This window comes from Polypterus senegalus, chromosome 13 (genome assembly GCF_016835505.1).
Source record: "Polypterus senegalus isolate Bchr_013 chromosome 13, ASM1683550v1, whole genome shotgun sequence".
In the NCBI taxonomy this organism is placed as follows: Eukaryota; Metazoa; Chordata; class Cladistia; order Polypteriformes; family Polypteridae; genus Polypterus; species Polypterus senegalus.
The window spans coordinates 107,847,425-107,873,151 of NC_053166.1; the positions used below are offsets into that span (position 1 = coordinate 107,847,425).

At 38.6% G+C, this 25,727-nt stretch overlaps 2 protein-coding genes across 3 annotated transcripts in view; one reads left to right on the forward strand and one right to left on the reverse strand.

The window, feature by feature from the left end:
• The first annotated feature begins 302 nt into the window (after window positions 1–302).
• LOC120542190 (GTPase HRas-like) lies at window positions 303–17,948 on the forward strand. 2 transcript variants are annotated; one of them, XM_039774464.1, is made up of 5 exons: window positions 303–373; window positions 2,965–3,079; window positions 15,471–15,649; window positions 16,913–17,072; window positions 17,164–17,948. In XM_039774464.1, exons 2-5 carry the CDS (start codon window positions 2,969–2,971, stop codon window positions 17,272–17,274), a joined length of 561 nt encoding a protein of 186 aa, XP_039630398.1. In that variant the 5' UTR covers window positions 303–373; window positions 2,965–2,968; the 3' UTR covers window positions 17,275–17,948. The 2 variants fall into 2 exon arrangements, with proteins under 2 accessions (XP_039630398.1, XP_039630397.1); XM_039774463.1 differs by lacking the exon at window positions 303–373 and adding an exon at window positions 401–860.
• Window positions 17,949–18,887: 939 nt separating this feature from the next.
• ddx46 (DEAD (Asp-Glu-Ala-Asp) box polypeptide 46) overlaps window positions 18,888–25,727 on the reverse strand; it is a 142,703-nt gene continuing 135,863 nt past the window's right edge. Inside the window, exons 21-23 of the mRNA XM_039774462.1 lie at window positions 21,904–22,048; window positions 21,111–21,184; window positions 18,888–19,513 (exon numbers count right to left, since the gene is read on the reverse strand). Coding sequence (XP_039630396.1) covers window positions 19,466–19,513; window positions 21,111–21,184; window positions 21,904–22,048 — 267 coding nt within the window. The 3' untranslated portion in view covers window positions 18,888–19,465. The remainder of the gene's footprint in view (window positions 19,514–21,110; window positions 21,185–21,903; window positions 22,049–25,727) is intronic.

The window sequence follows — 25,727 nt, forward strand, 5'->3', positions numbered from 1 at the left end:
TAATTGTGCAATTACGTATTTACGGTGCAAAGTCGAGCTATTTTTCTTTTGTCCCGTATTTTTCCATTTGAGAAAGTTATCAACTTTAACCGAACATGTTAGGACTGAAACACTGAAAACACGAGAATCATTAGACTATGGCCTACGCGTCGTCAACGGCAGCCATTCCGGCTCCACAGCTGTACAGACAACGTTCCGGAAACGACGGGGTTGCAACAAAATCATTGGCTTCGCGGTGATTGGATAGTAGCTCAGCATCCGTCTACGTTCTGCATTCACGCTAATTCCACAATTGGTTGAGATGTTTGTAGTGCTTTCTCTCATTGGCAGAGCAAAATTAAGCTTCCACCTGGAGCCACGCCTTTGCCCACAGGTAAAAAACTGTTAACTCGTATTTTCATTGGTAGGGAAAGTGAATTCTATACATTGAATTCGTCTATTGGATAGCTCGTTCAGACTTATTCTTGTCAGATTGGATGCACAGATTGAAGCTCCACCCACCGCATATAATCACCGGGTTTGCTAGTCCGTGATGGACGAAGGAAGGTTTCCGAGGAGAAATCAGAACCTAGATACCTAGTTAAGTGGAAACCTTTTTTGCTTTTATTTGAGTAACACGGTGATCTGTGTTCGAATTAAACGAAATCCGTTCCTCTCCGCGACTGCCTGATTTGCACGGATGTTGCCGGGAGCGCGAATGCAACAGTGATTGTGGCGCGCAGCTGGAGAAGCCAAAGGAGCGAAGGGCCGGGCGGCAAGCGGGTCAAAAGAGGATCGCGTCCTCTTCTGAGCGCAGGACACCACAGTTTTGTGTACTCATTCATTCGGCGCATCGCCGGTGTTGGTCCCTTTTAAGCCAGGTATGTTTTCGCGTCTTTTTCTAACCTTTCCTTTAATATTGGACAGGCGCACCATTTCCCAAGCTTATCATCAGTCAAGCGAGAAAAAAGGCAACATTGTATTGAAACTGAAAATCACTGCTGTTTTTCCCGATATAACATTGTACCTCCAACGAACGTTTTCCATCGGTGCTACTGTCAAACCCAGGGACGCTTTTCTGTTGACATCTGATTTAGGCAATTTGGCAGGTGTGGCCAATCCACGCTTCAGGGCATCCCTGGGGATGGAGGCTCGTCAGCTTTTCTATTTCTACACCAAATCTGGCTCATCCAGGCAGACTTTTCAGATATGAAGTTTATCTGGCACCGACTTCTTGTGAGACTGGAATCATTAGAATGAATACGTTTCGTGAAGCACTTTTTCTATATGCAGGGCGTTTTATATTAATTATTATAATTAACATTGTCACAAGGTACATTACAAGTTTGGGGTATAAGAATACCCTTTAAATTTTGTCTGTCTGTCTACAGTTCCATGTACAATAACATTGTTTATGGGAAACTCTTAGTTCAGTCCTGGGAGCCCACTGTGGCTGAAGGTTTTTGTTCCAACCAGAAACGTAATCAGTGTGTCATTTTTATCTCTAATTAATCTTGTTTAATTCGCCTCTCTTTAAGATTTTTATTTGCAGCTAAAGATCCACAAAGGGAGAAAAATGAATCGCATATCATAAAGCAGTTTTTATTCCTGAGCTTACAACCCCTGCCAGTGGTCTTCATCAGAGGATAATGCTTAGACTTACAAGAATGATTTACTTATTTATTTGCTGTAGTTTTAAGTGCTTAATTCTATTTGCCAATTTCCAATTCATTTATAGTACCATTTTAATTTCTCTCTTATTTGTATCTTAATAATAGCATTTAACAACAAATGAAGTAGGCACTATGGCAAATAACATAAAATGCTGAAAGGCTGCAGCTATCACAGTGTCAATCCCATTAGAATGCTCATTAGTAAATAAAATATCCTGAACCTCTAGAAAAGAAGAATAAAAATCATAATGATGGTGAAAATCTTACAAGTTAAAACAAGGGTGAAATGTATTTACATATACACTACTTTATAAAAGAAATTTAGAAAACCTGGTTTTGCTGTCATATCTGGATTGTCGGTGAATAATAGAAACTTAAAGTAACAGTTGGTTTAATTAGGGTAGGAGTCCAATAAAAAGCAGAGGTTGGCTTGGACAAAAACCTGCAGCCACATTGGGCCGCGATTGAACACTAGGATAGCGAATCTGACCAAGGGCTCGTGGAATGCTCTGATTGGAAAGTCCAATCTTGGTCCTTTTGTTTTTTTCTTCATAGGCTCACCAGAAAACATTTGGTCAATACCCAGAACATTCAGAATTGTGCACATTTGTAGGAGTGTTTCACATCTACTATGCAAGAACTTCAATTCTGTTACCATTGGGGCATTCATCAAAAGCACATGACTATCCCCTTGTTTTTGTCAGTTAAATGTAATGGTGGACAGTTGTATTTAGGGTATTGTCTAAGCCTGGAATCATGGGTCACATGTTTGAAAGAATGTGTTCAAACACTGAATATGCATGCACGTTGTTGTGTAGAACATAGTAAAGGCACATTTTTTGAGGTGCAATAGCTCTATGGAGTGCTTCAAATAAGTTGCATAAAAGTCAAAGGATCCTTGCTATGTGCTGGCGGATTTAACGCTTTGGTTTATCCTGCACTTTCACAATAGTAAGCAGTGTATGTGCTGTTGCACAAAGTTCTGGTTGACTTGCATGACCTTAATAAGAATGCTGAATGACAATGCAAGGTGTACAGCAATGGATGTAAAGCTGAACGTCGGCAGCAGGTATCGTGTATGGCCAGAAGTGCTATTGCTGTGGCTACAGGAATGTGCCCTAATTATTTCTCTTTGGCTTCCAAGTGGGAGAAGGCTTCAGGAATCTGGGCTGTTGATAGGGTTGTCTGGGCACACCCACTGGAAATCTCAAGACTGGAACAGTGGGCCACAAATGTGGTTGCCTCTGTAGCACGTTCTTGTTGAAATTGCTCTACTTTTCCTCAACTTCATGTTTTAATCTTTCATTTTTAGGATCATGACAGAGTACAAGCTGGTGGTGGTTGGAGCAGGAGGCGTGGGAAAGAGCGCACTCACCATTCAACTTATTCAGAACCACTTTGTGGATGAATATGATCCTACTATCGAGGTAAAGAGCGGATGGGATAGAGGTGCTGCCTAAAAGCACATGGGATCTCTTTGTTTGGCTGTTGTAGTGTGTCAGGCTCGAGACTGGTGGAACAGCTCTTGATTCTTGTGTCCTGTTCAGGATTTGCAGATTTGCACAAATCTCTCTAATGCAGGCAGGTCTGACAAAGCTGGTCGCGTGCAGCCTTCTACTTTGCACACGTGGCTGCCGTCATACATCTTGATATCAAGGAGGGCAGGTTATGCCCCATCTCTCATAGGCCTAAAGTGAGTTCCGAAAATAAACTGATCGATACTTTGTGCTTTTCCTAGTAAGCACATTCAGGGTGTGTTTGATACTGTGCATATCATAAAGGGCACAGTTGCTTAGTGCTTTACAAGTCAATATTGTGGTATGCATCAAATACCATGAATACATAAAGTGTCAAATCATTACCTTTTCAAAACCATATAATTAGTCTATGAAATGAAATAAACACTCTGCTTTGAAAAGTCAGTTTGTTAGTACATTATATAGTTCATTTCACGCTAAGCACATTTACCAAGTGTCTCTGTTAAAATATACTTTTTTTTTTTTTTTTTTTTGGAATGATCAAGGACTTCTAAAAATCATTTTATAATCATGATGTCTCTGAAATGTGCTGTATAAACCCAGGAATATTTCTAAGCACCTGATGTGAACAGTGCAGCACACACTGTGTGTTTTTTATCATGCAAGTGACTTGTTCATATTAGGGATTTAAAAGTGAGGCTTAATATTAACCACTGGACGGCAGAACACACGGCACTAGTAAGTAAACCGAAAAGGCTGAAACAGATGATTTTGAAAAGGTTAACAAAAAAGTCTTTGGGATGAGGGGTACAATTATGCCACTCGGTGCTAAAATGCAAATCCTGCCTAAGGATAACTTGGTGCACTTTAGTTTCACACAGCTTCCTTTATTGAGGACGGGTACTAACTAAGTGATAAAGAACTGTGTAATGTTACACAACTATTTACATAAATGTCCAGTAACAAAGTGATCAGTAAATTGGGGTTTACTGCCTTTGAAGGAATAAATAAATCTCTTTGATAAATCAAAACTATGTTATGCTAATAGAAGAAATGGGCATATGGTGGAGAGGAAAGCAAAAAAACTTTAGTTAACCGTATCACTGATAAAAGTAAACCTCCAGATTTCACCATAGTCTCAGTCTGGCTAGCCTCCCATCTTTACTCGACATATTACTTCATAATCTAGAACTTGTTAGGTTCCGTAACTGTGGCAGAATCCGATGATGCTTTGGTGCTATATCTCCCGGGGTGTCCATAATATTTAGCATCTTGTTCCATGGCCAGGATCAACTCAAATGCAGGATATAACCAGAGTAAAGGAGAATGGCACATGGTCAGGCAGAGTGGGCCTTGATGATTGCCACTGAGGTGTTTGAAGTGTGAAGAGCCTAATCATCAGGTCTGATAAGGATATTCTTTGCTGAAGTAATGAATTTTGTTCAGTTTTGATGTAAATGCTGAGACTGATACGGTATTCCTGACATTAGCAGGCAGACAGTTTTGTGGCTGTAAAAGTAAAGGCTTTAACTGTTTTGGTAGAGTAATTTAACCATGATATTTTAAGACTTTTGTCTTCTGATCATTATGCATTTGGTAGACATTAATAAGTTCTGACCTAAAATTTATCTGGTTGCCAGTGCTGAGGCCTTCATACTGATGTATTATGGTAATTACTGCAAGTTAGACTGTGGCATACAACTGCTGCCTCACAATTCCTGAGTTTGGGCACTGTCATATTCTCCCTGTGTTTTTTATTTATATATATATATATATATATATATATATATATATATATTGCCAGTACTGTGGAATTTATGTTGTATTCCAAGTAAACTACCTTCATATTAATCAATGGGTGTGGGGGTATATGTAGTGTGTGTATGTATGTGTATTTATGTATGTGTGTACATAAGTATACTGTAAGTCTGTTACTGTGAATAGTTAAGTGAGAAGAAGGTGAACTGATCACTATAAAAGACTTGAAGTTTAAAAGTGACACATTTCTTTAATATTTTAAGCAAGATTACATTTTTTTTCCATCATTCACAGATATAAAATACCAAAACATTGAACAGGGCCTGAATAAAATGTTTGGGCACCTGGCATTGTCAGTGCTTTGCAACACCCCCTTTGGCAAGTATCACACTTGTAAACGCTTTTTATAGCCAGCTAGGTGTCTTTCAGTTGTAATTTGGGATATTTTTACTCATTCGTCCTTGCAAAAACCTTCTAATTCTGCAAGATTCTTGGACCATCCTGCACGCACTGCTCTTTTGAAATCTGTTCACAGATTTTCAATTATGTTTAGGTTTGGGGGACTATGAGGGCCATGGCAAAACTGTAGATTGGAGGATTGTTTCAGATCATTATCTTGTTGGAGGACCCAACTTCTTTTTTTAACTTCAGCTTTTTTTAACAGATGGTGTGATGTTTGCTTTCAGATTTTGCTTTTATTTATATACAGTGCATCCGGAAAGTGTTCACAGCGCATCACTTTTTCCACATTTTGTTATGTTACAGCCTTATTCCAAAATGGATTAAATTAATTTTTTTCCTCAGAATTCTACACACAACACCCCATAATGAAAATGTCAAAAACGTTGACTTAAAAAAAAAAAAATAAATCCTGCTCCCCTGATCATCCTTGAGATGTTTAATTGGAGTCCACCTGTGGTAAATTCAGTTGATTGGACATGATTTGGAAAGGTACACACCTGTCTATATAAGGTTCCACAGTTGACAGTTCATGTCAGAGCACAAACCAAGCATGAAGTCAAAGGAATTGTCTGTAGACCTCAGAGACAGGATTGTCTCGAGGTACAAATCTGGGGAAGGTTACAGAAAAATTTCTGCTGCTTTGAAGGTCCCAATGAGCACAGTGGCCTCCATCATCCGTAAGTGAAAGAAGTTTGAAACCACCAGGACTCTTCCTAGAGCTGACCGGCCATCTAAACTGAGCGATTGGGGGAGAAGGGCCTTAGTCAGGGAGGTGATCAAGAACCCGATGGTCACTCTGTCAGAGCTCCACAGGTCCTCTGTGGAGAGAGGAGAACCTTCCAGAAGGACAACCATCTCTGCAGCAATCCACCAATCAGGCCTGTATGGTAGAGTGGCCAGACGGAAGACGCTCCTTAGTAAAAGGCACATGGCAGCCCACCTGGAGTTTGCCAAAATACACCTGGAGGACTCTCAGACCATGAGAAACAAAATTCTCTGGTGTGATGAGACAAAGATTGAACTCTTTGGTGTGAATGCCAGGTGTCACATTTGGAGGAAACCAGTCACAGCTCATCACCAGGCCAATACCATCCCTACAGTGAAGCATGGTGGTGGTGGTGGCAACATCATGCTGTGGGGATGTTTTTCGGCAGCAGGAACTGGGAGACTATTCAGGATAAAGGGAAAGATGACTGCAGCAATGTACAGAGACATCCTGGATGAAAACCTGCTCCAGAGCGCTCTTGACCTCAGACTGGGGCGACGGTTCATCTTTCAACAGGACAACGACCCTAAGCACACAGCCAAGATATCAAGGGAGTGGCTTCAGGACAACTCTGTGAATGTTCTTGAGTGGCTCAGCCAGAGCCCAGACTTGAATCCGATTGAACATCTCTGGAGAGATCTTAAAATGGCTGTGCACCGACACTTCCCATCCAACCTGATGGAGCTTGAGAGGTGCTGCAAAGAGGAATGGGCAAAACTGGCCAAGGTTAGGTGTGCCAAGCTTGTGGCATCATATTCAAAAAGACTTGAGGCTGTAAGTGCTGCCAAAGGTGCATCGACAAAGTATTGAGCAAAGGCTGTGAATACTTATGTACATGTGATTTCTCAGTTTGTTTTTTATATATTTTTAATAAATTTGCAAAAACTTCAAGTAAACTTTTTTCACGTTGTCATTATGGGGTGTTGTGTGTAGAATTCTGAGGAAAAAAATTTATTTAATCCATTTTGGAATAAGGCTGTAACATAACAAAATGTGGAAAAAGTGATGCGCTGTGAATACTTTCCAGATGCACTGTAGTTTAATTCAGGGTTATAACTTCATAAGACAATACTCCATATTGTGAAACAAGATTATATTCTTAAATTATGTGTCATTTACAAAACAAATAAACCTATTAGGGCTGCAACTAACACTTATTTTGATAATTGATTAATCTGCTAATTATTTTGTCATTTTATTGATTAGTTGGATTGTAAACAAAACATTTGAAATTATTCACAAAGTGAATGAAAAGGAGCTTTTCACCAAATAAACAGATTTGTATAAAATTTTCAGATTCTTTTAATGAACTACTTGTATAAAAACCTATATTTTTTTTATTTAAAATACATTTGTAAAATACATTTAAAGTAAATTAGTAATAAAATAGAAATAAAACACTTAGTAGCATTTCTGGCTTTGAGTACACAATGAACTCACACACACAAGTTCCTTAAAAACAAAAAGGTTTTCAATAAATTAACTCGCATTTTTTTTCTTATGTATTTAGAATCACACAAAAGTGACGGATCAAAATTAAATGTTTTTATTTATGTATTTTTTTTTTTTAAACTTTCTAAGTCAGCAGTAACATTTGAATGAACATTGTTGTCATGTCCCGGTGAAATGTCCAGCCTGATTTCCTTTTACAGTTGCTGTACTCTCACAAAATTTTAGGTTTCCTTTGTACAAAAGGCTGAAAAAAATGTTTTTGGCTTGGGCAGAGACTTCATGTTTCTTCGCCACACGAAAAAACATGCAACATTAGTGTGTGTAATGCATTATCATAATTTAGTAGAGTGACCAGGCTCTTAAACACAAATATGACAAATGAAAATCTGAATGTTTATAAAGCTAGTGGCTTTTTTATTTGCCTATCATGAAATTCTGTTGCATATGCGACAGTTGTATTCGCATCGAAGAGGGCTGGAGTTTGACTTGCACTATTCCTCACTTCTAACTGAAAGTCCTGTCATTATTCCCAGTCTAGCGTTCATATATCTCAATCACATAACGCTGAGGTAAAATTCAACTTACTGAGATGACGGCAGGTGTCTCCCCCCCAAACCACAGAGCCTATAAAAGTATGTTTCCCATTCAAACGGTTGTGTATCTGTGTTGTGCTCATGTGCCGTACGAGGCGAGTCCTACACATTTTGTAACTCCTAACCTTCTTTTTTTTTCTTCTTTCTTTTTTTCTTTTTCTGCATTCAGAATAAAGTGCTCCCAAACTCTTCGGTCACACCGTCTTTTTCGACACTTGCTTACCATCTGAAAGCGTTCACAGCTGAATGAAGTAGTGACACAATTGCGTGGCACAACCTACTCTGCCTAATGAAGTAATCAACTAATAATGAAAAGTGATCGTTGCCAACCTTTTTTATAATCAGTTGTTGTGGATTATGGCAATTAAATGTTACAGCCCTAAAACCAATACAAATTTTATTTATTGTAAAGAGCAGCTAATATACCATGGAGAGGCCTCCTCTTGTCCTCTGAAATTTCGCTTTCCACACTTGCATACTGGGCCCGACGATGATGATTGTGGAGAAGTAAAATATTGCTTTTTGTGAACAAAGAGGTACTTGCGCTGCGCTGTATTTACCTCAGATCTTGCAGCTGGGAATGACATCACACGTGAATTGTCTGCATTCCAGTGAAACGTTTGGAAAATCAATATGGATGTATCGATAAAAACCCTTTGTTCTGCTTGCTAAGTCAGAATGAATAGTAGTTGATAAACGCCACATTACAGTTTCCAAACACCATTGCAACATGTCCACACATAGATGTTGAACAGCACTGTGTGTGTGGCTGATTTAATGAGATGCAAACAGACAGAAGTGCTAATAAACAGCATAATACTACAACTTTTGCTAAACCTTATGGTGTACATTAATGTCTGAAGTTGGACAAACTCGGACTTGACAGGCCAGCCCTGAGTTTGAGTCAGAAATTCGATTTAAGGGTGTGTTTCAGTTGCGAATTCAGACTAGAAACCTGGAAATAATGGAACACAGCATTAAGGTGGTTTCCTATTGCAGGTTCTTGCAGACAGTGCTGTAGTTCTTCCATAAAGCCATGAGGTTAATTTTGGCTTCATGTTACACCAGACATGGCTGTGCTGCAGTACCTTTTGTATTTTGCAAGTGTTTTGCACGTCACTTCCATGATAAGTGTTATTTATCATTTTTATTTGCTACTTTGTATTGTCATTTATAACGTCACTGCTCTTCTTTTTCATTAATAGGTGTACTTAACTAGCAGATTTTAAACTCTTTTCCAGTGCCCTAAAATTGTTTTGCTCCTAATTCTGTACTCCTTCACTCTTAAACCTGAGATCTATGATTTGTTGCTCTTATTTTACATTAAAGCTATTTTGTATAAATTCCTTATCAACATTAGGTGCATAAACATTTATCAAAATCATTTTACAGTTAGATAAGTCTCCCATGACCATTACATATCTCCCTCCAGGATCCAATACTACATCTGATGCTACAAATGGTACTGTTCTATGTATGAGAATTCCCACCCCTCTAGTTTTCTTTGTAAAACTAGAATGGAACATTTGGCCAGTCCAGTCTTTTTGCAGCCGGAACTGATCCTTACTTAGTAAGTGGGTTTCCTGTAAAAATACTATTTTAGCATTTAGACCTGTTAGGTGAGAAAGTACTTTCTTTCTCTTTAATTCGTGATTCAGGCCTTTAACATTCCAACTTACGAAGTTAACTGTCCCATCATGGAGACACTGATTCTGAGTTTTTGATGTCATTTTATAGTCTTAACTGGGAGTGAGACATCTTTTGGTCTTAATCTCCTATTTCCCCAAGAGTTGTTGCCATATAGCTTATTATTATGTTGGTAGTAATAATTATAAAGATTGTGAGGATAGATTAGGTATAGATCAGGCCTGCTCTCTTTCTCTCCCCCCCTTAACCCCCCACCCTCCCTCTTTGCCTCCCCAAGTGAGGCTAAAACCCACTTCACATAGTCCCAGTCCTCTGACATACCCAGAGATAGAGTACGTCCAAAGCACAACAAGCCCCAATGCAGCGGCCTTTAGGGTTAAAAGATAGAGATATCTGTTACCAATATAGTCTTTAAAAGAGAAAAAAAAAAAAAAGAATTTTGCACTTAAAATATATATATATATATAGTCTTCAAACAATTTTAGTGCATTAAGATAATACACCCAGATAATAAACCCGGGGGATGGTGTTAAAAATGTGTCCAGAATAAGCATAACATGTCTTAATGCAGTAATAACAATAAACCAAGGGTATGATATTGAACAGTCTCGTTTAGGGTAAAGATAAAATAATTAGAAAAAAAAAAAAGATTAATTAAGCACAATAAAACATAAACAGATAGCGCCCTAGTAATACTAAGTAATAATGAGAATATATTCTGATAAAAACCCGTATTTTAAAACAAATAGATCAGACAGTAGATTATTAACCGCCATGACTCACTATTATATACATTAAAGCTATTAAGCATTCATTGTAGCAAATAACTGGCTTCCTTTCTCTTTAAACACGATAGGAAATAACTGCCTTTTTTCTGATTATTTTTTTATTTATTTTTTTTTTCTTTTCTTTTACGGCTTTACAGTTGCCATTTTTTAAAGAGCATTTTTAGTGTCAACAAAACATACTTCACTGCCTTAACCAAGGTGTGCCTCCTGGGGGCTGCTGTCTGTAAACCAAAGGCGAAATGAAAATGAAGCTTTATGGTTGCATGCATTATAGTTTTGCTGAAGCTGTAAAAGAATCCTGTTTGGTTTAGTCCTGTACACTGGACCCCCACTGCAGCACTTGCGTCTCAGCAAACGTATCTAATCGGGCTGCCCAGTACACTTTATCTATCTCTACATCTTGTGATTTGTTTGAAAACTTTGCTGAATATTAGTTTTTTTTATTTAGTAGTAGAACTTTTGAATTGCTGTAAGTAAAAGTAAAAGACTATTGCAATACACAGGTTAGTATGTTTAATAACTCCATTTTTGAAAATCAAGTAGATTCACTGTGCCTCAAATTTTATAGATGGGCACTGACTTGACGTTTGTAACCAATAATCAGAAAGGCATATTGCTATGTAGAGGGCTGAAGGAGGGAGCAGGGTGTGAGGGGAACTACCTAAATGAATGCTTTTAACATGTTTAAATTATCGGGAGTGATTTTGTATGGGTTTGGTAAATGTACACAGGCATGTCTTGTGTCCCTTTCCATGCACAGAAAATCCAATCTTTGTGATGGGCTGCGCTTCTCAAGTAAAGGCTATATGGTGCACGTCTTCAGCGATGCATGCTTAGCAGTTGCACCACAAACGCAAAATTTGGAGGGGAGCGTCTGTAAGCTTTGCACTCTAGGAACCAAGTTACCCGAACTATTTAATAACATTTCAGTAATTAATCTACCGCTCTGATGCTGATCTTTCTGATCATAAAATGGGTCATTATGATAACAATTGATGAGAAGAATTCCTAATTAATTGCAGAATTACGGTATTTGAGGGTTCCTCTAGTGTGCCTCTTTCCCTTGCGCGTGATTTGGCTCAAAAACTAATTGGCATGTCATCATCTCATAACAGGCTTAGGCTTTGAGTTTGGTATTTTTCCATCTAGCCGTTTTCGCTCTAGACTGTCCACACACACACACACACTTGAGATATTGATGTTTTCAGTATCCAGGGACCCTAACATGTCGAGATTCGAGATTGAAATCTTTGAGAAATCTGAAGCTTTCGCTGCTCCCCAATAGACGATAAGTTGTGGTGTGGGAGGCGCAAAGTAATAATAAAGCTTCCAAAGGCAAGTTAAGTATTAATATACATGCTATAGCATTTGAATATTTACTACTTTTTAATATGAGTATTCAGACACAAATTTGTGTATAATTCGACAGCTGTAGACGATCCTATTATTAATAACCGCTTTATTTATTGGTAGAGAAGTACTGTTTAATGCTTCACAAAGTCTAAACACTAAAGATCAACGTCTCTGTGCCCTCAAGTGAAGCCGTCTACTGCGTGTGTTCAGAGTAGCAGGTTGTAGTCCACTCAGCCTCAGAGTAGTTTATGCTTTGAATGACTGCCTGACTGACTTTCTAAAGTTGTTAATGATGATCTGTGATATTGTACTTTCGTCATGCTAACAGAATAGCATGTAGCCCCTTAGTGTTATATTTACCCCCAGAGGCAAAAGCAATGGATTTTTTTCAACAACAAAAAATGTTATGTGTAAGAGAAACATGTAAGTACCAAAATGTTGACATAATCACAGTAGGAAATGTATACCTAGTGTTCACGGCCATACTGATACAGATTCAGTATATGTGACGTTTTGAAACCGTCACCAACACACATGGGCACTGTTTGAGCAGATGTCGAAAGATTTGTATGTAATATGTTTTCTGTGGCTTTCACGTGACTGTACTTGCCATCCCACATGGTCCCTCTACTGGTGTAAAGGATCGAGTTCCTGATGTACCTACAGCTTGCTTTACACAGTATGCAGAACTTGTTACTGAATCATGCCCGTTGGAATGCAATGTACTGTTTCTGCTACATGTTTTCCTTGTAACCTATGAGACTTTCGTCAACACTCATGTTTGATTGGGAACATACACCTGGGTTGCCCACAGCTGGCATACTCTCCTTGAACCTGGACGTTGATAGTCATGTACTGAAATAGACTAGTGCAGTGAAGACACATGACAACAGAGGATGGTGCATGGGTGCTTTGTGCTTTTTATTCTTTAAACTAGGGGGTTCCCCCCACTCGCTTCACTCGCCAGCCATTTTGCATCTCTGCCGCTCGCGTTGTGAAGAGGGGGGACTGAACGCACTCCAAGGAGATGCGCTCGCTCCTCCAAAACCCCCTTAAATGGTGATACAATGGGAAAGGTTTTTTTTTTTTTTTTATTTAAACCTCCTCTTTGCTTGGCTTTTCTCTACATTCATAATAGCTAACACAGTACAACACCCTAGCACTATTGTGTAAAGAAAAGACAAAGCACTGAATGTTTGCTGCCCATGGTGAATCAGAATCTAGTAAAGCTTAGAAAACAATCTTTTCACACTGGCACTTCATACAATATGCATGAGATGTTTAGTTATTCACCAGGAACAAATAAGTCTTAGCTTATGTATGAAATCAGGAGTTTTCTCAACTGCAAGTACCAAAACTGTGGGATCGTGCCATTTGTGGGCACACTAAATCCTGAACTCTGTCATCTAACATGTTAACACCTGATCAGCATCACGTCTGCCGATGTCAGAATTCTACACACAACACCCCATAATGACAACGTTAAAAAAACTGAGAAATTACATGTACATAAGTATTCACAGCCTTTGCTCAATACTTTGATGCACCTTCGGCAGCACTTACAGCCCCAAGTCTTTTTGAATTTGATGCCACAAGCTTGGCACACCTATCCTTGGCCAGTTTCGCCCATTCCTCTTTGCAGCACCTCTCAAGCTCCATCAGGTTGGATGGGAAGCGTCGGTGCACAGCCATTTTAAGATCTCTCCAGAGATGTTCAATCAGATTGAAGTCTGGGCTCTGGCTGGGCCACTCAAGGACATTCACAGAGTTGTCCTGATGCCACTCCTTTGATATCTTGGCTGTGTGCTTAGGGTCATTGTCCTGCTGAAAGATGAACTGTCGCCCCAGTCTGAGGTCAAGAGTGCTCTAGAGCAGGTTTTCATCCAGGATGTCTCTGTACATTGCTGCAGTCATCTTTCCTTTTATCCTGATTAGTCTCCCAGTTCATGCCACTGAAAAACATCCCCACAGCATGATGCTGCCACCACCATGCTTCACTGTAGGAATGGTATTGGCCTGGTGATGAGTGGTGCCTGGTTTCCTCCAAGCGTGACGCCTGGCATTCACACCAAAGAGTTCAATCTTTGTCACAGCAGACCAGAGAATTTTGTTTCTCATGGTCTGAGAGTCCTTCAGGTGCCTTTTGACAAACTCCAGGCGGGCTGCCAAGTGGCTTCCGTCTGGCCACTCTACCATACAGGCCTGATTAGTGAATTGCTGCAGAGATGGTTGTCCTTCTGGAAGGTTCTCCTCTCTCCACAGAGGACCTCTGGAGCTCTGTCAGAGCTCCATCGGGTTTTTGGTCACCTACCTGACTAAGACCCTTCTCCCCCGATCGCTCAGTTTAGATGGCCAGCCAGCTCTAGGAAGAGTCCTGGTGGTTTTGAACTTCTTCCACTTACGGATGATGGAGGCCACTGTGCTCACTGGGACCCTCAAAGCAACAGAAATGTTTCTGTAACCTTCCCCAGATTTGTGCCTCAAGACAATCCTGTCTCGGAGGTCTACAGACAATTCCTTGGACTTCATGCTTGGTTTGTGCTCTGACATGAACTGTCAACTGTGGGACCTTATATGGACAGGTGTGTGCCTTTCCAAATCATGTCCAATCAACTGAATTTACCACAGGTGGACTCCAATTAAGCTGCAGAAACATCTCAAGGATGATCAGGGGAAACAGGATGCACCTGAGCTCAATTTTGAGCTTCATGGCAAAGGCTGTGAATACTTATGTACATGTGCTTTCTCAATTTTTTTATTTGTAATAAATTTGTAAAAATCTCAAGTAAACTTTTTTCACGTTGTCATTATGGGTTGTTGTGTGTAGAATTCTGAGGGAAAAAAATGAATTTAATCCATTTTGGAATAAGGCTGTAACACTTTTTCAACAATTTATAATGAGCTGTGAATACTTTCCAGATGCACTGTGTATGTATGTGTGTATATGTGTATGTATACAGTATATATATATATTTTATTTATTTTTGATTGGAGATTCCCTATTTTATATATATATATATATATATATATATATATATATATATATAATATCACTACTTGAGAATCTTATTGACTTGAAAATGGACACAGTCAGTAAGTGTTAAAGCCAGTGCCCTGCAGACCCCCCATTAAGTTAGCCTTTAATTTTGCCTGCAACCCACAATACTGCCAGCTGGTATGTGCTCAGACTTCAGACCCTTTCAGGAATCTGGAGAAAGTTATGTTGGATACTAAGCTGACCGATCTTGTCCCTCTTCACTATGCACTATATTGCAATAAACTGTTTTTGTATCAATTTGTCATATTATAAATGAATATTTGGCTTTCATTTGTACTGTTCAGAATTTCATGCAAAAAAGTTACAATTGTTACTTACTTGTGACTGCTGGCTGGTCAGTGTAAGGCAGCTGTGCTATCAAGCACTTAGCACAGGCAGTCATTGCTGGTTTAAACTCGGTGATCCTCTGTTTCTCAGTATTTTTTTTTCCTTCCCTCCTTTTCATTCTGGTATTCTCCAACAGGACTCTTACAGGAAGCAGGTTGTGATAGACGGGGAAACGTGTCTTCTGGACATTCTGGACACTGCTGGTCAAGAAGAGTACAGCGCCATGAGAGATCAGTACATGCGGACTGGCGAGGGTTTCCTTTGTGTTTTTGCCATCAACAACCTCAAATCCTTTGAGGATGTGCACTTGTACAGGTCAGTGGCACAAAGGGGGGTTTTGGGTGAGAGCAGAAGTAAGAAATCATGTTTGCCCAGCACCTGTGTCGTTTCCCAGACTGGTGCAGTTTTTTCCTTTGTATAAATTGTGTAAATCTTCTAGACTTAGACCAGAAAATTTTTTACATGCCTTGTCCAGATTTTTTTTGTTTGCCCATATTTGGCAGTGTTTTAAAGAATATAAAACTGTGTGGTACTGATGACACAGCTCAGACAGGACAGGGGTTTATGGCGCTTTTCCACTGCATAGTACGGCACAGCACGGTTCAGTACAGTTCACCTTGGTTTGCGTTTCGACTGCAGTTTAGTACCGCTTTAGAGTGGGCGGGATTATTCACGTGTCGTTATAGTTGCGGCGCCTCTACTGCCGTGACATCATCGTAAACGCGCCACAAACAAACACACAACAATGGAGCCGTGTGCGCCCAAGAGCTTAGCGACCTCCTGAAAAACTTTTTCATTCCGCGTCGCCCCATCCAGCTCTCGCTGGATCCGCTCCTCGGCTACCAACGAGAGGAATGTCTGTACTTCCTCAATAGACCACGAAACAGCCATTTTTGGTTAAAACAAAATGGTGCGTCCGAACCTTCGCTGGCTGTGCTAAAAATCTAGCGGGTCTGTTGTTTCTCGTGTCGCAAGTTCAGTGACACAGTAATGACGATTTTCTCCGGCCAACCAGTGACCAGCAGAGTTTACACGCCACATTTTGGTAACGGTTCGTCGCGCTTGGAACCTCGGCTGAGGTGGTACTAAAAAAAGGACCAGGTACTGTTCCCAGTGGAGAACCCCCCAAAAGTGAGCTGAACTGAACCGTGTCGTGCCGTACTATGCAGTGGAAAAGCGCCTTTAGTGGAGACCTTGAGCCCCTAATTACATGGTCACAACATGTTCTTGAGCACTGGACCACTGAAGAAACAATGATTAAGCTATGGCATGCATGGACAGATTTATTCTTGGGGGGCCTGTTCCAGATAGTCTGATGAGGAAGTGGATTATATCCATAAATCCTTGTAAATGGGGCTTTTGTTTTGCTTTACTAAAAATAAAGATACTATGCCTAGGATATTGTTACTGTACATTATTTTAATCTCATTACATTTTAGTCTTTTTTGTCTTTAAATTTTCATATAAAATAGTGGAGGTAATGATAAAAGAATTACCAAATTTGCTCATCAGAAAATAGATTGTGATTTGACAAAAAAGGGCCATGTATTGTGCATTTCATGCGTTTTTCTTTTGCAGAGAGCAGATTAACAGAGTCAAAGACTCAGATGATGTTCCCATGGTGCTTGTTGGTAACAAGTGTGATTTGCCATCACGAACAGTGGAGACTAAACCTGCACAAGAGCTGGCAAAGAGCTATGGTATTCCCTTTGTGGAGACATCAGCTAAAACAAGACAGGTGAGTGAGGCAACAGCACGCTGCAAGTATGGCACTTGGTTGTATTTTATGGCATTGTTTTCCCCACTAATTCAAAATATTCTCATTTTAGGGGGTGGAAGATGCTTTTTACACTCTTGTGCGGGAAATCCGAAAGCACAAAGAGAAAGTGAGCAGAAATGGGAAAAAAAAGACCTCAAAGCGCAGGTGCACAATCTTATAATCCCCTGACCTTCTGCAGTGCTGCCCCAGACCTCTGGTTGGACTGTCAAGGGCTTGAGTTGGGTTCTCATCCCCCCCACTCTCTCTCTTTTTATTTTGAGAACGACAATGAACACAACCTTGGGGAGCACAAGTGAATGACTCATCCCTTGCTTTTATTTTTGTCCATAGCCCTTTTTGTAATAAGCAGCCCCTGAAAAACTGGGTAGGAGGGTGGGAGTACATTCATGTAAATTTGGTGCCAGAACCCTGAGGAAGTGCCACACAATTGAGATTGGAAATGTGAAAAAAGCCGTGTCCCTGCCTGCCCGCCTGCCTTTGTGAGGGGAGTGTGACTGTTGGCCTGTTCTCTTTGGAAGAGCTCAGCTGATTACCCAAATGGTTCTTTTTCCCCCTCATTGGAAAATTACACTGTTCCTAGAACCTGTAACACAGCAAAAGAGTGTAAGCTGTATGCACTCTATATATTTCATTTCTTTCAAATGCTGTGCCTCTTCTACCTACTGTGCAGCTGCTGGTTCTATAGTTTTTATTAATAAACTTTCAGAAAAACAGGGTTCAGGTCTCTTCCCCCACCCAAAATTATGTAGGCAACTACTGTCTTTGGCTGCTTCTCCCAGTGTACCTGCAGGGATCAACCACGTGGAGCAATCTGTGAATAATAAAGTTCCCTTGGAATAAATATTGACTTGTATGGATTTTCTTGGTAACAAAGATTGTTGTAACTTCTCTTATTCGGGATAATGATGCAACCTTAATTTCCACTGCATTATCAATATATCTCATCTTATTATTTCTAGTGTTTCAAAAAAAAAAACAGGCTCTCAGGCCAGGTTATAATCGGTCTTCCATATTCTACAACCATCAAGTTAGACGGGCGACTTTGGGATCAATGTAATAACGGACAGCCTTGTGTTCAGTTCTTTCCCTTGATACAGAAACGGGAAATTTAACTTCTTAAAAGAAGAAAAAGCCCATGTGACTAACCCATCTCATGTTCACAGAGCACTTCGGGTGAGACTTTGCCGTTTACCTCCACAGAATTTAGCAGTTACATCAAAATGCAACTAAGGATTGGATTAGTAAAAAGGCTTTTAAGGCATAAAAAACAACTCTTCAGAATGCTTGCCATAAGCTTTCTTTTGACTGCATCCATTTTAAGATGGTGACCAAAACAACACAGCAATTCAAAAGTATTTTTAAACCTTCACCATTTGCAAACACAATTACAAATGTCAATATCAATGTTTAAATTCTTTTCAGAACTTGCTTGCTGTGGTCCAACAGCAAATCCATAGATTCTAGCGACACTCCACATATTAAGTTACCCCAGGATGTACATCATGCCCATGTCTAACCTCTCTGTGTTTCTCATTTGCAAGATCATCTCAAAATTTCTCTTTTGTATTCTCTTTTTGTGTTCTCTTTGAATTTCCTCTGACATTTGTTATTCAACATGTCCCAACTGCATCACAATTTTATATATACTAAAATTAAAAAAAATGTACAAAAGTAAATTTTTTTCCCCCTGCAAAACTAAGACTGAAATGTCATTTAGCTATATAAAACATAACGGTTTACATCCTGATTAGCACTTACACATACATCAAAAACAAAAGGTAAGAACTGAATTTTATTAGACCACATCGCTTAAATTACTAGTATTTCTAGCAAAAAACATTTACAGCATAGCCCCCTTATTAAAATATAACTGCAGCACATTGCCATGAATAATTAAGGTGATAAGAAATCACCAATTAAAAATCCCTAAAGGAATGTATTCTGGTACAGTTTTTGAGATATACAAACAGCTAAAAACAATTTTGAAAATAAAACATCTTGAACCTGATTTGCAATGACCATTTAAGCTACTGTAGCAGGACACACATTTCGGTATTTGGAAAGTCAATGATGATCAACGCGATGAACACGCATTGTCAAACAGGCTGGTTTTGGTTTCCAGATGCTCAACTTACGAACAATATAGCATTTACAGCATGCTTGGTCTGACTGATCAAAATATTTATTTAAGAAATGAAAATTAAATGTACAAAAGTAACATATTAAACAAAAATATTACACACAGGAATAATTAAACAAGTGTGCTTAAAATACAAAAACAACTGATATTAAAACAAAGGTAAAAACCACAGAGATCTTTCCTGAAGCCTCCAATTTTGCCTTCATAACATCTATAACACCTTGTATCTTCCTTTGCTGGTTGGTTGGTAAGAATTTTGCTAAAAAAAAAAAAAGAAATGAGTTGGGATTTGATGCAGTTAACTGCTTTTTAAAATTTGATGAAATTAAACATCAAAATTACAGTCAAAAATAAACAAATGAAAAGCAAATGTCATTTAAAATATATTCCATTATTTAGCAGAACTTTCTCATCAATAATGAGAAAACAGACCAATGTAAAATCCGCCTCAGTAGGAAGTCTTAACTCCAGAGAGTTGCAGTGGCTGCAAAGTTTCATTTCAATCAAAAATCCTAATTACAAGTCGACTGTTGGTGTTAATGGCAAAAGGCTGTGTTGCCTTAGCTATTTTTCTGCCATCTTGAAAATTAGTCATTTGGATTTTCTCTTTTGTGTCCTTAAGTTTTTTTATTAGCTTATATTGTAGAGATATTCATGCAATTTCAATAATTGTCTTCATTTTCTTGCTCAAGATTCTGTGTCATTAATAACTACCATTATCTCAACCAATTACTGTAAAACTGATAAGAAAAATCGCAGAATAGTTAATACTAGAGTAGATTGGTTCAGTATGCATGTGTTTTTTCATCATATTGCAGCTTTCTTGTAACAAAATATTTAAAGAAAAAATAGTTGAGGTACTGCCATACAGTATTTCACACCCAGACTGCCAGATATTTCTAATATGACAAGAACAAAATTCAAGCATTCCATTAACAGTCAGAAACTGAAGCCACTGGAATGTCTCTAAACCAGAGCTAATGTATTCCTTCATGTAACCTGGAATACCTCAAACACTGCAGGGAGGTCCAGATCTAATTACGCAATTATGAAAAGGTGAACACATCGCACCCGCTGTTTGACTGACAACCGTCTCCTCGCCATTTTGGAATACAGGGCAGGTGCTGCCCTCTATCTGCAACCAAAAGATTTTTTTGTGAATTCTCTATGTAATAAACTTAATAAGTTATAGCGTAATGAAAATTGCATAATTAGATCTGGACCACCCTATACAAGTATACCGCTGTAAAATGAACTGACAACATTAGCTACTTTCCCAAAATTCACGTCTTTATTGAAGTAACCAGGCCACAGACCTGTTTTTCACTAAAGTTAGAGAGGTACTCTAGAAGCATTAAAACAATATGAAAATGAAGGGAATCACTTGGGAATTCATAATCATAGTAATTTTTATTTTTACAATTTTAGTTCTACTTAGTTCTAACTCTCTCTTCTCTTAGTAATTACTCACAAAAAAAAGATGACCGAAACATTCCTCCTATTTTACCCTCTTGACCATGACCAGTGCAGCACTGGAAAAGTACACACTCTGCAGATGAGTTTGATTATTTCTATTAGCTAGAAAAGTTCACCATCTTACTGAATTCCCACCGCTCCACTCTCAGTAAAGTGGTCTTGAGTTGTGCAATTTTTTTTTCTTTTAAGATTTTTGTTAACCTTTTAGGCCTGGACATTATCATCACCATGATTCATAACAGTGATGTTAGTTTTTGAGGCAATATACTGTTTTATTCTTACACTAAACAGTTAATGGACAGAAAGCATTTTAAAAATGTTAGAAAGTTTAATTGCTCTCTTTCCTAAAATTCAGGGACTTCAGAAAAGGATATACTCACAAGTCTAATAAGTTCTTCTTTAATAAGCCTAGTAATTTCCGCTTTTGCTTTTTGCACAGCCAACTCATTTGCACCTATACAAGAGAGAACAATCATAAAGGAATCAAAGACAATGCTTGAAAAACAAATCAATAATAATTCAGTTCTTAGCATGTATAAATATAATTTGTCTTTGTGGACTGCTTAGGGAATAACCCACTGTTTTGCTAATCCAGAAGCCCATGCTGTCTTATGTTACATCCCCACACTTGGACACTAACTTGCTTTATAAAGTTAATGACAAGCTTGTTTAAGAATTGTAAATTTCTCTCCTAGAGTGGAACTATGTCACAGCTACAAAATAAAATGAATACACCGAGTTACATGAAGGAGTAAAGAAAAATATTGAGGTTAGTCTGAAAGTACTTTAAAATACAAATGTTTATACTAGGCTCTTGCATAGAAAAACTACCCTGAAGAATCCAACAGAAAATACTTCTGAAGAAAGTCTAAAGCAGCAAATAATTTAACAAAAGACCTTGGCTGAGCTTCAATTCATGCTTAAAAACCTTCACACTGAGACTGTGTGCCACCTGTTATCTAGTGTGTATTAGGATGCTATGCCAGAATGTATTTTGGATTTGGTTCTCCCAGGTTCAAATCACTGTATTCAGTAAACTAGAAAAGCAGTACACTTGTCTCAAGATTAATCAACATATTGTCACAACTGAGAAAAAAGTGCAATATGTTCTTCCTTTTATTCAAAATGATTTGATTGAGAAGGAAAAAAATGGAACAGTTTTTTGTAACTTACTTTCAATAGCAAGGTATATTTTTCGCTCTCCTTCCTTGGGCTCCTTGCCTTGTGGAAAGTAGGTTCCTCGGATGGTGATTGCAGCCTCCGAGTATTCACTGATCCTCTGCAATGCTTCCTTGGATGTAACCTTCCATCTGGCAGTCTGCAGGTACCATTAAAGAGATAACTAGCATTTAACACTTGATGTTGAAACTGTACACCAAGCAAGCAACTCATTATACATGTGTCAATAAAAAATGTCAAGTAGTTAAATTAAATTCAAACTAAGGTTTTGGCCATTACTGAATTATTGGTCTGGTGTTTGTTTACGATTTTTACATATTTCTGTATTTTCCTCACTGATCCCAAAAAAATTTTTCAACTGGCAATGAATGAGTGTTGCACTGGAGCCTCAGGGTAGCCAGGACTGGCCGCACTGTCCCACAGTCCAGATTTTGGACCAAGTGGATTTAAAAAAACTGATGCTGGGACAGACTTCACATTAGCTCATAATGTTATTTAATGTGACCCAATTCAGGGTTGTAAAGTACACTATGTGAAGTTGCCACAAAAACATGAGGTCAATAATGATAGGCACTAGGGTTGGGCGGTATACCGGTACTGAAAAAGCACAGAACACCACACTTTTTAAAATGGCACAGTACCAGCACTCCATTCATTTTTGGCACCTTAAGTAAATAGTTTTAACAGACTTGTTTTCTGCTCTTCAATGTGCTATAGACTTTGCAGGCAGAAAATCCTCTCCAGGCCTTTTTTGAAGAATGATGGATCGCCACATGACTGTGTAGTAAAATTAGTAGAATTTATCCAAGTGTGAATTCTGGGCTGAGTGTTATGCCTGCCTGCTATTTCTCATACTTTTTTGTGACAGTATGTAAAAACTATTAATGCATTACAGAGAGCTTTTGTTTCTGTAGCAGGAAAATGTAATAAACTCCCATTCTACAATCAATTAAAAAAAATCAGCCTGTGAAGACAGGCAGCAAAGACACGTATAAGAAAGGGATAGAGAGCAGGAACTGACAGACAACCTTGTCAGATGAAGAGACTGTAGGGCTAGACTGAAATGTCAAAATTAAAACAAAGGGTGCGAGGATAAAGATTTGACGATTTTAGGGGTATTATAAAGGGCAAGTGAATTAGGTAGGAGTACATACAGGATGGTTCATATTTATGTATATGACTTTTCACAGGCTGTAGCATATAACCTACTGTGTGAAAAGTATCAAAATTGGCATCACTATGTACTGTGTAGTCTGAAAATGGGAGTAATGATGTGTTGGATCGGCCAACCCCTGCTGTGTTGAAATACAGAATGGCGGAGAATCGATTGTCCCTAAAAAAGCACAGATGATGTGTGTGTTTATACTCCGCAACAAACAACTATGTGGTGGCGAAACAGAGGATGGCAGTTGAGTTTGGAGGCAGTGACCCTAATGTGCTTACCATCGCAAGAATAAACACAAAAGTCAACATCAGCTGTACTGTTTTGCAAACGAAGGAAGCAGGTAGGCCCAGGAGCGTGAGCACTGATGCCAACACAGCTCTTGTGGTGAATACCTTTGAAAGTTGGGTTCTTCAGGCGTGTATTGATCTGGATTGCACATTGGTGGACCATGCCATAGAGAACAGGGGATGGAAAAACATTTGAAGTTTTTAATGTTCATGTTCCATTATGTTACTTGATAATAACACAGGTAGTTTCCTGACAATAATGTCTTTTCAATCATAAACATAAATATGGGCCACCCTGTAAACAGAGTCGTGCCAGTGGAAAAGAACTCCTCCTCTGTGGCTCACTGCATGTTCTCTATTATTGCACACATTAAATCCAAATCTGTAGCAGAGGTGCAAAGGACATTTTGCATTGTTTAACATGCATTGGAGAGGAAGAATTCCTCCTCGTCACACTGAATGAAAGTGATCTGATAAATGTCCATCAACTGGTATTGTAAATGACATGTTGATTTGTCCACTTAAAAACCATAAGAACACTAGAAAGATTGAAAAGGCTGAGATAAGCAGTAGACCTTCAGCAAGATATGATTTGGTAGAGTTAAACATTTCAAAGTGGTTTCAAAAGTCTTCAGCAAGATTTATTCCATCACCCGTATAAACTACAGAGTTTACATTTTTTAGTAATAATTTTGCTTTTTACTTGGTTAATCGAATTGTTAAATGAAACCTGGAGTATCTATTTGTTACTCCATTTAGAAAAATGTATCGATGTTGAAACTCATTTTAAAAATATTATTTAGACAAGGTAAATAGCTGCATCAGTTTAGGCCTGGGCAATATGGCGATATTATTGTGCCAATATTTACAGCTTGGAAACATAATATTATTTTTGTATTAAGATGATCATCAGCAAATGCCCACTTGCTACTCTCGAGAAAAAAAAAAAAAATGTAATTTCCAGATCTAGACGTTAAAATACTAACTAAGAGCTTGCACTCACTAGCCAGCTATGTAAAGATGTCTTGATTTGATTGCAAGAAGTACAAAATACTGCAGTTTTTTTATTTTAAGGCAAATGGAAAAAGGGACCTGGAAAATTTAAACAAGCAGGGTTTCGAGCAGCACATGATGTAAAACTTTTTGTATGCGGTGCTCGATTAATACAAGATTAAAGAAAACTCTATAGCCTGCATTACAATGGATAATGCAACAAATGAACCTGCAGCTATAAGACAGCTGGGCTTGCCTTGGCTTCACTGTTTTAGCCATAATTGTAATGCTGCTGTGAGAAGCTATTTAAGTGCTGCTACTGTTAAATGTTATACAGACCATGCTGTTACCATATGATGCCATATCACAGTTGTCTTTTCAAATATCTGGCTAAGGAGGAAAAATCTTCAGACGATTAAAGTTGAACTTGGCCTGCCAGAGAATTCACTCATTATGGTATATATATTTTGATAATGAAGCAAGAACATCAAGAGTTGGGATGGTATTGAAAGGGCAAAAGCTAGTAAACATGTGTTCTTATTCAGTTTTAATGGTGTAACGATGACAAGCCCATGTAAGGACAGAAAGGTAAAGTGTCCTGGCACCCAGGTATCAGGCTTACATTAGCTGATAACAGTTGTTCATCTACTCTCTTGTGGCAAGATATGAGTTTATTTGAGCCTGTGAATGCTGCTCTGGAGCCCGTTGCAGTGTTGACAAATGTTTAATCAGAAAACAATGGACATTATTAATGGCAATCGATAATTAATTACTTACATTGCTGATGGACTTTCCTTTGCTGAGAATTTTAACAAAGTGATTAAAAATGTCACAAAAATATCTATGCACTTGTATCCCAAATGTATACAGAATAGACTATAAATGCACTACATTTACTTACACTAGAAAGTTGAATTGCTTCTTTAGCAGAAAGCTACAAATTTAAATACATTTTCACTTGCAAAATGCAATTTAGCACCCCAATAACCTGTGTTCTGGAATTCAGCATGTTAGGTGCGCCATTTTGAAGGCCAACGGAAGAAGCCATTTGTGACATATTATGGAGAGGAGAGGCAGAGGATGTACTATTGCAATTATGACAGCTCTAGCCAAAGCAGCAACTTTGCTAAGGTCATACTAGATATATGAACAGAATCAAGATTGGTGAGAAAAAGGGCCCAGTCTCTGCAAGCACAGTTTCAAATTTTTCAATATTTGCAAAAGACTGCTGAGAAGACATGGCATTTAGAAAATACATACCTGTCAAAAAGCATCCTGCAGCTGATGTCACAGTATACTGCAACTGGTACTGGCTGTAATACATTATTCAATCTTTTTGGAATAAATAAACCAGCAGTTAGCCAGTGCCTTTG